At 48.3% G+C, this 13,912-nt stretch overlaps 2 protein-coding genes across 2 annotated transcripts; both read right to left on the bottom strand.

Annotated features, from left to right (window-relative positions):
• Window positions 1-3,114: 3,114 nt before the first annotated feature.
• Window positions 3,115-5,767, bottom strand: LOC125515198 (uncharacterized). The gene has a single exon (XM_048680635.2). The coding sequence runs from the start codon at window positions 5,744-5,746 to the stop codon at window positions 3,269-3,271; it is 2,478 nt and encodes an 825-aa protein (XP_048536592.2). The 5' UTR covers window positions 5,747-5,767; the 3' UTR covers window positions 3,115-3,268.
• Window positions 5,768-9,628: 3,861 nt separating this feature from the next.
• On the bottom strand, window positions 9,629-12,042 carry LOC125515892 (patatin-like protein 2). The gene is made up of 4 exons (XM_048681383.2): window positions 11,690-12,042; window positions 11,426-11,607; window positions 10,706-11,351; window positions 9,629-10,495 (listed from the first exon to the last, which is right to left on the bottom strand). Exons 1-4 carry the CDS (start codon window positions 11,918-11,920, stop codon window positions 10,205-10,207), a joined length of 1,350 nt encoding a protein of 449 aa, XP_048537340.2. The 5' UTR covers window positions 11,921-12,042; the 3' UTR covers window positions 9,629-10,204.
• Between the last annotated feature and the right edge of the window lie 1,870 nt (window positions 12,043-13,912).

The raw sequence follows: 13,912 nt of genomic DNA, 5'->3' as shown, positions 1-13,912 counted from the left end.
AAAACATCCAACTGTGTACTAGATCGATCACAGACTTCTGGTCGTGGCAGTTCGAGAAGAAGGGTTTGTTTTCAGTAAAATCAGCATACAGAATGCTATGGGAGACAAAGAAGAGTGGGGGAAATTTGTTAAGTGGAAGAGCGACAGTTTCAGATCAAACCTATGATGAGAGGGGGTGGAAGTGGAACTCATTGTGGAATACCAAAGTCCCCTTGAAGATCAGAACATGCATGTGGAGATTAGCGAGGCAATCTTTACCTGCCGAGGATGTGAGGAAGCATAGACATATGAGCATAGTGGATAACTGCCAATTGTGCTGTAATATTGAGTCATGGAGACACTCCTTGTTGGAGTGTTCGATGGCACGCTGTGTTTGGTCTCTAACTGTTGAGAGGGTCGTTGAAGTAATGGTCGAGACAGTGGAACTGACCGCTAAACACTAGCTATTCCAGTTACAGAGTTCTTTGTCACATGCTCAGTTCGTGGAAGCAGCTGTCACTTTGTGGGCAATTTGAACCGCGAGACGGAAGGTGATTCATGGGGAGATCTTCCAAAGTCCACTAGCGACAGACACATTCCATCATTTTATTGCGGAGCTCCAAAGTATTGAAGTGCTGACAAATACGGCGGGGTGTAAACCGCAAGCAAAGAGAGCAGAAGGTTCTCGCTCTGCATGGCGTCCACCTCCATTGGGTCGGATGAAGATAATGGTGGATGGGGGTGTCGCACATGCCAGTGGTCTAGGGGCAGCAGCAGCGGTATGCAGAGACCAGTAGGGTCAACACATGGGTTCTTCCTCGTTGGTCATTTCAGGAGTGGTGGATCCGGTAGTGCTGGAAGTAATCGCGTGCCGTGAGGCGCTGGCATTAGCCAAAGACCTATCCCTCCAGAATTTCGTGGTGGCCTACGACTGCAAGCAGGTGGTAGCTGATATACAAGGAGGGACTGGAGGAGCTTATTTATCAGTCATCAGAGAAATTTGTGTAAGAAGTCTTGCTTTTAATAATTGTAGCTTTATTTTCGAAAATAGAGCATCAAATAGTGATGCACACAATCTTGCCAAACGCACTCTTTCTCTGGATCAGGGTCGCCATTTGTGGCTTTTATGCCCTCATGACCCAGCATGTATTCCCCTCAATGCTACCATAGATCAATGTAAGTGTTGGCACCCCTAAAAGAAGCAAGGCAGTTCTTATATGGCGCGTAGGTCGTTGTCTAGCGATCTAATGCATACCCCCTGTGCGCCTGTAGGCCGGCCCAGTCTGGTCTTTTCCCACCCGATTTTGGGAAGTTGTTAGAACCTTCGCTGAAATGTTTTTCCGTTTTATTTCTTTGTTTTTTCTTCTGATTTTCTTTCTCTTATTTTCTCTTTTTTTCTTTTTTAATTTTCTATTTCGCTTTCTCTTTTAATCATGTTCGCCTTTTATTTTCTTTTTCATCTTTTCTTTCCTTTTTCTCTATGTTATATTTTTCTATTTCATTTTTGCAACATATTCTTTAAAGTCACCAATTTTTTTGGGATAGAGATATTTTCTTAATAGTGTCAACATTTTTTGAAGTCATGAACATTTGACCAATTTTCAAATCCATGAACATTTTTGCACAATTGTTTCCAACATTTTTTTTAAATTTGCAACATTTTTCTGAAATTTTTGAACATTCTTTTGAATAGGCGAACATATTTTGAATCGATGAGCATTTATTTATATCCGTATAAATTTTAGAATCGGAGAATATTTTCTGAATCAGCAAACTTTTTGGAATGCATGTCCATAATTTGAATCGATGAACATTATTTTAATTGGTGAACATTTGTTGAAATTCAAGAACATTTTTGTTTGACGAACTTTATTTTTGAAATGCATGAAATTTTTGAATCAGCGAACATTTGTTGTAATTCAAGGTCATTTTTTTATTTTTGTCAACATTTTAGAAAATCATGACCTTTTTTGAATTCACAAACATTTGTCCATACTCACGAAATTGTTTTCAATACACGAACATTTTTTGAAAAATACAAACATTTTTTCTAATCCATGAACAGTTTATGATTTCTGGAGCATTTGTTTTCAATTTGTAGCTTTTTTAAAATTCCATATTATTTCAAAGAAGAAGAAAAAAACAGATTTGTTTTTAGCAAAATGGAGAACTACGAAGTAAAAAGGTGGCCGTCCAGCCCCGCTGATGGGCCAGCCCAATATGGCGCGCAAGGTGCGTGCTGGCTTGTTCGCGCCGACGCGCTAGAATAGGAATCTCCCGTGTGGCATGGCCCGCTCCGGGGCGTAAAATAGGATCCAATCCATCGTCCTCACCTCCTCACCTCCCCGCCGTTCCTCCGCCTCCGCCACAGGCTTGAGTTTCTCGCACATATATAGGCTTGGCCGGGGCTTCTACTGCATCGACGTCGGGCGGCGTCGCGTCGACGAGGGCATCATGTCGATGCCGACGTAGTAGAACCCACCGTCAACCCCATGTCGATCGATCCACGGGCCCTTTGATCCCGTTTCCGGGGGCTACCAACCTATCTGCTCGATCGTCTTGTACTGATCCTGTTTCAGAACAGATCAGGAGCCCAACACGCACAAGCATTCTCTCTTGTATTGTCAACTTGATATCGTCTCCCCGGAAGATAGATAGATAGATAGATAGATACCTTGTCATACGTAGTACTACGTACTAGTTTTCTTTTTCCAAAGTTGAAACCGCATGTGGAACTCGAAATCTTCTTTCTATCTGAAGAAGATCGTGGGATGCGATATCACAGTGTGCTATCACAATCTGGGTAACTACTAGGATATTATACTGCCGGTCTAAACAGTTTGGTTGTTGCCATGTGCCATTAACACCGGTTTTGGAATTGGCTTCTTGCCATGGGCCGTATCGATTAGCTTCACGCATTAAGTTTTAATTCCTGTCAATCCCAAGTTGGGCATTATTTCGCTAGCTTAGCGAGTTGCTTACAGGTCTTTTACAATAAGCTCCTATCCTCAATGCTCAATTAGTGTCTACTAATCTTCCTCTGGCTGGTTGCACTACTTCTTCTCATTATTCCGCCAGTATAAATCATTATTCCGCCAGTATAAATCATTGTAAAGTTCTCGAAACAAAGGGGAATATAAGAAGTATTACGTTGATATAACAACTAATAAGCCACACTTTTGAAAAATAAGAACAATCAAGCCACTCTTTTGGAAAACAAGAACAAATAGGCAATAGGTTTTATTGAAGCCGGCTGTGATGGGCATTGATTTGGTGGTGAGCCTTGTGGTCAAACTTGGTGAGCTTGGTCCTCCCGGTCGCGCTTGGGGACCCGGATGCCAGCATGGGTGAGCATGGTCCAGATGTGGGTGATGAACTCACCGCCATTGGCAAGAGCTCGTGCGTGCGCCTCTTGCCCCGCCATCGGCCTGCGCGCCACAAACACGAGCAGCTCCGCCCAGAACTCGAGCAGCATCCCCCAGACCTTCTCGTCCTTGTGCATGCTGCCATCAGCGCTGCTGCTGGGTCCATCCTCCAGCCGCTCTCTGTCCACCAGCTGCTTCCCCAACCTAACACCCTTGGCAATGACCGAATTCTCCTCCTCCTCCCCAGCCGGGGAGTAGTTCATCAGGCCCTCGCGGCGGCGCACGGTGGTGGAGCAGCTCCGGAAGAAGTTGTTGAGCTCCGTCACCATGTCCTTGTACACCTTGTCTGTCCATGCCTCGTCGTCCGGGAGGAGCCCCGGCTCGTAGGCCACCAGGTACGCGCAGTACCTCGACAGCATCAGGGCAGCCTGGCCGTATGGTGGCAGTGGGTGCTTCTGCCGGTCCCTTGTCTCAAACAGTGCCGTCGCGACGTGCCACACCATGATCACTGCGGCGCCGCCCATCTTGTTGTCGCACGCCCACTCCAAGTGATGGAAGCCATGCCTTCTCAATGCAGCTATGCCATTGCTGAAGCGCCTGTCAGAGCTGGGCGCGAGGACGTCCTTCAAGGCCCTGACGATGACCAGCTTGGCGTCGGCGGTGACAATGGCGTCGGGGAGCCCGACGACGCGCTTCTTGAGCATGCTGGAGATGAGTACCCACACCCGGTGTGGGTGAAGCTGGTGGAGCTTGAGCATGGTTACCTGGTGGACCTTAATTACGGGGCGCGAGCGGTACTTCACCCACAGGGTACCCTTGACGAGCTGCTTCCGGATGGCCCGTTGCTTCCGTGAGTAGTGGCAGACCAAGGATGCGATGAACCAGTCAGAGAGCAGGTATTGCAAGAACTCATACGCCTCGACGGAGAGTAGGGTGAGCGTGAGGAGGAAGGTGACGATGAGGTCGGAGGAGTCGCAGACCATATCGACGATGGTGCCCACCTTGTCTTTGAAGTGATGGTACTGCGCCGTGTTGAAGGATAGGCCGACGAGCCCCCGGAAGAGGGAGCCCAGCACTTTGAAGATGTCACCATGGCCGGTGACCAGAAGCACGGTGACACAGTATATCAGGATGAAGACGATGGAGAAAGCGAAGTTGGCTATGAATAGCCCCGGCCTGGGCAGCGCCAACGGGATGACGGCCTGGTAGTACTCGTCCAGGAACCTGAGCTCTAGCTCAACCACCTGGAACGCTCGCTCCGCGTCGGCGGACTCGTCATGGCCTCCTTCGAGGGTGAGGAGGCCACGCAACACGAGGTCGCGCGCCTGCGGGGTGTTGGCCTCCGCCATGTCCAAGCGCTCCATCTTTCGCCGGAGCAACTTGAAGAGGGCGAGGGCAAGGCAGATGTCCTCCATCTTGCGCCTCCTGCTCTCGTTGTACCGGAAGATGGGGTCACTCTCAGAGAGGTCCCAGATGTTGCACACTCGGACTAGCTTGGACTTCTTGCGCTGCTCGGCATTCGGATCACCATCGCCAGTGAGAATGTTCTTCACTCCTTGGTCGCAGATCTCGAAGCCATGGGGCGTCACCTCTCTCTTGAGCCGGGCCTCTCCCATGACCACGTAGTTGCAAGTCCTCATGACGTTGGCGCCGAGCGCGGCGGCGGCGGCGACGTCATCATGTGACAGCTGCCGTTGTTCGTGGACGAGCTGCGCCATGTAGCCGGAGACGAGGGCGGCATTCCTGGCGAGGTCAAAGGAGCCCTGGGCGCAGCGGATGCAGATAGCACGCTTGCACATCTTGGCCACGCCGAAGATCCAGAGGATGATAAAGAAGGATTTGATGCCGGGGCTATGGACGTAGGTGAAGATGAGGTACCCGATCCACACCAAGCGCGCGGCCTCCTCAACGGCGTCGAAGGAGCTGTAGCGGCCGACACCGCGCGAGAAGGCGCCGGCGGCAGGGGCGACCATGGCGGAGACCTTGCTGCGGAGGAGCTCGACGAGGAGCATCCAGAGGAGGATGAGCTGCGCGCGGTAGTTGTTGCAGGGGTCGGTCTTGGCCTCGGTCTTGGCCTGGGAGAAGGCGTAGGACATGAAGGGGAGGAAGAGCGAGAAGGTGGCCCGGAAGAAGATGCACGTGACGGGGGAGTGGCCGCGGTGGCGGCCGGTGAAGCGGCCCAAGACGCCGAGGAGGAAGAGCGCGATGCCGAGGAAGGTCATGAGGGCAGTGGTGGTGACCATGAGCCGCTCGGTGGTGCTCTGTTGGGTGTCGGGCATGGAGCGGTTCCACATCAGCGCCATGTCCGTGGTGCTGCACATGCCCGGCGCCGGTGCCGGCGCCGAGGCGCTGGAGTTGTGCATGGCCACAGCTGCCCGGCTCACCAGCGACATGAGCACCATTGCGCCCCTTGATGATGCTGATGACGGTGGTGCATGCGTTTGCTGTATTTATAGCACTAGTTTTGGGCACGCGTGTGTGTGAGAGAGATATAGAATCCCGCTGGTGAAGTGAGAGTGAGAGGCACACGCCACGGATCGATGCTCGTGTTCGGCCATTGGCGGCAGCAGCCAGCATGAGATGATGAAAGGATAATTGAGGGGTCAGCAGCAGTTTTTCAAACACACAGCCCAACCGCGTGGTGTATACATCAAAAACAGAGCCAAGTCCTTTTAATCATAATTTAATTTGATTTGATGCTCGCTAGGATGAGCATCATTTGATTTCGTTTCTAAAACCAGCAGTACGAAATGCTGCTTTGAACTTGCCTTTCCATTAAATAACGTCCAATTCAATGGGAATTGCATCACCCATATCTTCACCCCTGTACCCTCCTCAGGATCATGTAATGCTTTTGTATTTCTTCTGCATGCATCCTTTCTTTACACGCAAATATATTCATGTGGGGCCTCTTTGATACAAAGAAAAAGTGGAGGAAAACATAAGAATACAATTTTTTCCTCTGGTGGTACTATTCATTCATTTGGTTCGCGTGAATGGGGGGAACGAAAATGGAGGAAATATTCCTTCGATCTCAAAAGAAAAACGCAGGAATTCTAACATGCACTTGTACCTCCTTTCCAATTTTCTATGTAAGAACAAGCACAGTAACATTCTAACTATACACTTGTATGTTGTTTTGGCTTTATTTTGACCAAGTTTATTAGGAATTCTTGTGTTTTTTCAGTTCCTGTCAACCAAACACCTAAATTGACATAATTCATTTCTGTACTAATCATCTATTTTTGTGCATACATTTATATCATACCCCTGTGCCTTTCATATTCCTGCGTTTTAGAATCCTGTAGACCAAAGGAGCACGTATTTTATGTACTTTTTGCCAGACTTAGCCTGCCATGCATGAATCTCCTGTCATGCCCTAGCTCCCAAATGTCTCAGGGAAATTTTACTCATCAATCTCCCATGTATTCCTCAATAGCCTTATTGTTATTCTTCTCCCCCGTCTTCTCATACAGTCCTTGCATTGCCCGTGCCATTGTTTTCTCTCTGGACCTCCAGTTGCGCTTCTAAATTGGCCACCGGAGCCATTTGTTCCATAGGTGTTAAACTGTTAATGCTTCCTTTGTGTTATAATTCGACGAGTCGCCTCCTCTTATTGTGTCCATTATAAGCCAGATATCATATCTGAGAACTACCAGTTGGTCCAAAATATTAGAAGAATTTTGTGTTCTCCACCCGCGGTAAACTTTTGTTATTACATCACAAAATGTTTACAATTACTCACAAATTCAAAACACCTTAAATGTAGTCATCTGGATGCAGCAGCTCGGCAGAGTAGATACTGGGGTGTTGCACACCCGAGAGCCAGAGCCATACGCCTGTGTCCATGCTTCTTAACCTGAAGACATGTACTGTACTGTATCGGCCGATGGACAATGGCGGTCTCCTGGGTCTCCCTTCAAACTTTCGGGACCTCTTATTTAATTGTGAGAGTTATGTCTCGCTTATTTAGCTGATCGGGGTCCTCCTCCTTTTCTACAAAAAACTCTTTTTCACACACATTGTATACATTTTTCAAATAAATCTAAACAGTTTATAGCATGTTTAACATTTTGAAAATCCGTAATTAACAATTCCAAATACATGATTCCTGACATTTTTCAAATACATGTCAGAAAATTTTCAAATAATCATTCCAATATTTTTTTGATGATATGAAATATTTATTTAACTATGGAAACATTTTTTAACATTGTAATTTGTTTTATTAAAAATCCACAAACAAAGTTTTAAGACTTATGAACTTATTTGCATGAAATATTTTTAAAATTACATGAACATTAATTACATTGTAAAAAATTTGCAAAAAATGTCACGTAATTGTTTTGAAACATGTGAATATTTCTTAAATATCACGGACATTTTCTAATGCTATCACTATTTAAAAAATTACACTAACAAAACTTACACTACATTAGCATTTTTCTAATTCTTGTTGAATATTTTTTATAAAAATTAAGTACATTGAGTTTTTGGAATATATGTATACATAATATTTTTGAAAAAATACAAATGGGCAAGAACTGGTTTACAAGAACCTGCATGATTATTAGTCGGCCCATTTAGGGCGTCCTTCAGAACATTGTTCATGATTATGAATTTTAAAATGGTCATGTGATTGGAAACGTTTATTTGTAAACGGTCATGAGATTGGAAATTATTTATGAATTTTAAAATAGTCATGAGATTGGAAACATTTTGAACTATATGCCGCAGCTTGGGGGTGAGGACGTCCTTCAACGCCTTGACAATGGCCTCCTTGGCATCACCGGTCAGTATGGCTTCGGGGAGTCTGATGAGGTGCCTCTTGAGAAGGTGGGAGACGAGCATCCACACCCGACGCGGGTGGAGCTTCAGCATGGTGACCTGGTGGACCAAAAAACATGCAGAAAACAGCAACTGGCACTGGGCACTGGGTTAATAAGTTAGTTCTAAAAAATGATATAAAATGACATATAAAGTATACAAGTTTGATAATATAATAGCATGAAATAATAAAGTTATAGATACATTGAAGACGTATCACCAACATCGAGAAGCAGTTGCTGGCTAGCTTGGAATTCAGGCGTTGTCCCTGGCGAGGCATGCGGAGCGGCGAGTAGCGGGAGTAGGTGTCGGAGGTGCCGGATGAGCAGAATGATGAGGCGGCTGCCACGACGTCCTCGGACCGCGCGCAGCCCCCGCCTCTTGCTGAATCACCATCGGAGCTAGCGCTGACCCGGCCGCAGGGAGGGCGAGGATCACCTGTGAGGTCTGAGCGTTATCACCCACATCACACGGGTCAGGGGGTGTCGAACGAAACGTACTCCGCCCACCACTGCACTGTCGCCCTCACCGGTGAATCGGCCTGATCCATCGCCCACAGAAGCACCTCTAGAGCATGCTTATGCTTTGCTTGCCCAAACAACGCCTCCTCCTCTGCCTTCGTCAAGATGTTGTGAATCGCCATGCTTCCACGCGCATCTCCACCCTGGTGCTGAACCAGGAGCCGATCTCGGACAGTCGGGCACATCTTCGTGCATCGCCGCCCGCGAACCTCCTCAGCTGCTCCTCCTCGATCAGCACCATCGCCGCACTTGGTCGCATTGGCCAAGGTGGGGGAGGAAGTTGAAGACGGAGCGCGAGTGAATTAACTCACCCTGCCAACCACCCAAAGTAAACCCCCCACGATCGACGAGCCCACCATGCGCGGCCTTCAAGGTGCTTGTCGTGGTGGACCCATCTGCTTCCTCGAGACGTGCAACGTGGCAGGGAAACGTGTCCGAAGTACCTGAACCAGCTGCTCCCCTCAACCGGTCCATGAGTCCACCACACATCCTCGCTCTTCAACGAGCAGGAGTCTCGCGTCGGAAGCGGGGGCACCACCACCCCATGGTGGTATGCGAGCTGGCCCGCCGCCTTTATGTCCGGCTCATACCACGCCGGCCACCGCGAGACGCCGCTGGAATCGCCAGAGGCGAAACGTGCCGTGCCATGTCGAAACACTCTAGGACCTGGTCTATAATAAGACAATGTTGTGCCGTCTTAAGAAAAATGAGATACTAATTGTCGTCATCGATCTATTTGTGTACCATTTGCATCGTTATGCACTATCATCACGACTCTTATAATCTTTTAAAAAAATGGATATTGGTCCGTGTAAGTGCTGGCCAGACGTCCTCATCGTATGCCGGTCAATTTTAGCACCATTTGCAACATGGCTGTTGTGTAATGTAATGACACATCTTGACTGACGTCTGCAATGGGCTAGCTAGTATTGTAAATATGATAGTAGCTAAGCTGTTTGTTAATGTAAGAGGGAAATCAACCCTCGGTCTTTGCAATGATTGATACGTACAACCATAAATTATTGATTACTAGAAAATGTGTATGTGCGTTGTAAACGGGAGAACACAATGATCATATGATAAGATCAATTAGCAACAGTGCAACACTCAATCATACTTGTGGTTGCATGATATGGGAGGTTGGCCACTGGAGGAGGAGCGGCGCCCTTAGCTGCGCCGTCCACTCCACATCCACGGTGGCCACCGAAGCTGAGAGGGCAATCGGGTCTCCTCGCACACCCCTCTTCCATGTACCCTCGATGGGACATAAAGATCTGTATCCTTCTGATATTCTCATCGTAGTTTACTTCTCCTAATCGAGTCATAACAAACTTTTGCTTGGTTGGCTGGGTCAATGATCTAGATTCCATGATAAGGGTCATGAGTTGGTGGATCGACTATGATCATTCAATAATGTTAAGCAAATGAATCCCGTTCTGTTCTTCTCCTTGTCGTCGTCGTTGTTGTTCCTTAAGGTCATGAGTTGGTGGATCGACAAATATATATTATTGATCATTCAATAATGTTAAGCAAATGAACCCCGTTCTGTTCTTCTCCTTGTCGTTGTCGTTGGTGTTCCTTAAGGCGCAGATTGCGCTCGTCGACTAGAAGCTCGGAGAAGCGCTGGAGCTCTGCATCATTGGTGGGTGCATTCTCGTCCTCGACGGTCTCATACTTCCCCGTGGTCAAGTCCACCATAGCCACCTTCTCGGCCAGCAACTTGTAGCCAATGTTGAGCAGGTCAGCCATGTTCTTCGATGTCGCGTTGCCCATTGGCAAAATGGCCTCCCCGAACAACGGTGCCTACGGACACATGTTTTAGTTTGTAGGGACTACTACATATATATGGACATAATAAGCTACTTAAACGCGGTGAAGGGTAAGGTGGTTGATCACTTGTACATACTTCCTCGGTCCCAAAATAAGTGACTCAACTGTGTACTAACTTTAGTATAAAGCTAGTATAAAGTTGAGTCACTTATTTTGAGATAGAGGAAGTATGTACGTACGTACCGGAGCCTGGATGTAGAGGTAGTTCTGCTTCCGCACGCGGTTGCCATTGTGTAAGAGCATGCGAACCTGCCAGTCGGCCAACACGGCGCTGGCGTGCGAGGAGGTGTCGGTGACCGGGCGGTGGCTATTGCGCCTGCTGTGAAACCAGTTGAAGGCGCCCCGCTTGGCCGGCACATTTTCGTGCACTGCACACCCTGCGCCTACAGAGATAACCAGGTATTTCATATAATCCACGCCGCTGGGGTGGAACTCCGGATTCCTGAGAAGCTGCTCCCTGGTGATCTTGGATATGGCAGCCATTGTGGGGTTGTTGCCGCCGTCGATGAGGTGGTATTTCGACTGCTCCATGTCACTGACCCAGATATCAAAGTAGTGTGCTGGGAAGTAGGTTGGCGTGGCCGTCGATGGCGGGCCAATGCTGACATCCGGCAGTTCTGGTCCGGCCTCTTCAACTAGTTCTTGCTTGGCATCCTGGAACGAGGAGAAGATGAGAGGCTCGAGACTATTGGCGTCGAACGTAGGCGTCGCGAGCTTGCTCAGGGTGTGCTCACCGCTGACTTCCTTGATCTTGTTTTTCTGCAGGAACGTGCCATCGTACTTGGGCCCCTGCGACGCGCTTAGCAGGTCCAGCGGCCGCCGCCACCACCTGCGACAAACAGTGAGAATTAATTACACATTGTCTACCGACCAAGATGACAACTTAGTTTCTCGAATACCTACCTCTTGGAAGGGAAGATATTAGGTCCGTTGTTGACATAGAAATCCTGGATTTCCCGAGGAGTGTACTTTGTCCGTTTGTTCGTGTTTGGCGCCGCCAACATTGTTGCGATGATGGCGCCCGTGCTCATGCCTGCGATCACGTCGAAGTAGTCCGCTATCCGGGCATCTTCCCCGTCAATCGCCTAATCACATCAACAGAGATGGACCGGCTTACTTGGTCGAACCACATAACATAACATTTCAAGAGAGACGAGGTTGACTTACTTGGAGCTTTTCCTCGAGGCATTTGAGGACAACCGTCGGGATGAGCCCGTGTATCCCGCCGCCATCGATGCTCAACACCGTGATGAGCTCCCCAAACTTGGGTGGTGGGAGCCGTGGACGTGGTGTCAGCTCCGGTGATCCTTGTTCCAGCAACGGGGCCGTTGGTCCTCCTTCCTCCTCCTCCGGCATGAGAAGTGGTGTCTCGAGCTCGGCATCCTTGTTGTTCGCCATGAAATAGACGAGAGGGAAGGCAGGAGGAAGAGATCGGGCGAGCGAGAGACGGACAACCTCACTTGGCTGCCTAGCTTGGAGGAGATCGGGCTAAGGAAGGCAACCCTCCCTCGCATATTGTGTTGAATCAATCAAGGGTTTAATTATATATAAATAAAAAGGAAGGAAGGCAAGCGTCGGACTAAGGTTGTGAGAGAGCGACCGACCACCAGCAACCAATCTTGATTCTGCTTGGAGGAAGACAAATGGCATCTCTTATCAAATAAATAAGGGAGCGCCTGCAACCCTCAGCTGATTGAGAAATAACTATTTCTCGACCAGCTGATGTCACGCCGTTTGTTTCATTGCATTTTCCTTTGCCGGCGGTTGTTGACTCGTCTTCAATGAAACCGCCTGAATTTCCTTCAAATTTGTGTCGTTTTGCACATAGTTTGGCCGAATTTTGACCGACTTTGGTTTTCAAAAAGCGGCGTCTAGGGCGACCTTGGAGCGGCGATTGGGAAACCAACCGCCTCCATGCTGATTTTATCGCCGGCTCATTCGGCGCTATTTCAAGTGTGCACGGGGGGGGGGGGGGGGGGGGGGGACATCTGTACAAGTGGCCACAGAGACGTACGTTTCCATATAGTACTGCATATATGTTGGGCATTTGGAAAATCCCTCACATGTATCACGCCACGTTACGGTCGGTCAAGTGGCGTGCGTGCAGCGCAGCCTAACCCCACCAGCTTCGAAGAAACTCCATTGACAGAACGGCCAAAAGGTAAAAAATCAAAAGGGAAAAATTGCGTTGAAGCCTTTTTCTTTCTAGAATAGTATATGCGTTGGATTTTTGTGGAGCTCCGGCTTCTTCCCGCAAAAGGAAGCCAAAGAGGATATGCGCCGTCGCTGTGCTGCTCACCGCAGCCGTCCTAGAGTGCCGCAATGATTCCGCCCGCGAGGCCACCATCGTCCATCGCTCACAAGTTCACAACGACCCAAAGGAGAGGCGAGATCTTTTTGTGCTGAGGGTCCCGGCCAAATTTATTTATCATCGTCGCGATACTACAAATTTGGAAATCGTTTCTCGCACAGAACACTCGTTGTTCCTATGACCCAGGGGACATGCCCAGGCCACACCGGCCAGGCTTGTGGGGCCTTGGGACCTCGTTTGACCTAATTCCAGCGCTATATAATCCCTTCCTCCAAGGATAAATGAGAGAGAAAGTTTTATCGCGTTCTATGATACAGAGCCACAGCCAACCCTGGGACCTCCGTTTGACCTAATGTAGTGCTGATCTTTTTTTACCAATATACCATGATAGTTATTTCTTCACGAAATAATTACGCGAGTGTAACGCTTGTGCAAGTTTGTTGTAAAAAATCATGAATATTTTTACCTTTTCTAAAATTAATATTTTGTTTTTGAAAAAAGGGGCACCTGCCCATGTTTTTTTATTCTTATTTTGAAATCTTGTCAAAATATATTCAAGATTGGTTTTGTTTGCAAGGCTTCATTACCAGAAACATAAATGTGCAAACAAATCGTGGATCTAACTTTGGTGTTCAAAAGATAAAATTGATACAATGTTTTAATCATACTGTCAAAAAAATATGGGTGGGTTGCACTGTTCGGCACGAATCGTGACGCAGCTATCAACGGCCGGTAGTTAATCCAGTCTCTTTGTTTCGCCCCATTCGGGAGGAATGTGGGGGGATTCCCATCCACGGTAGAGTTGGAGGCCACACGCGGCCGTCCGGCAACCCTGACCTCGCCCGCACGGTCGTCCTCGGCATGCCTCAGCCATCCACGACCTCACTTCCCGGAGGACACCTGACCTGAGCGCACGGGACATGTTCGATGGAAGGTCTGGACGCCAAGAGCTAAGAGGTGAGCCCATGTTCTCCATGTCACCTTCATCCCTATGGGTATGGCAGGAACCAAATGTGTGCATGCATTGCAGAAGGCTTTAGCTACTCGTGTGTCAAGGCCTCCCTCGAGTTGCAATCATG

The sequence above is a fragment of the Triticum urartu genome, chromosome 6A, assembly GCF_056163025.1.
Source record: "Triticum urartu cultivar PI428250 chromosome 6A, HENAU_Tu73, whole genome shotgun sequence".
In the NCBI taxonomy this organism is placed as follows: Eukaryota; Viridiplantae; Streptophyta; class Magnoliopsida; order Poales; family Poaceae; genus Triticum; species Triticum urartu.
This window is presented reverse-complemented; position numbering and strand designations above follow the sequence as displayed.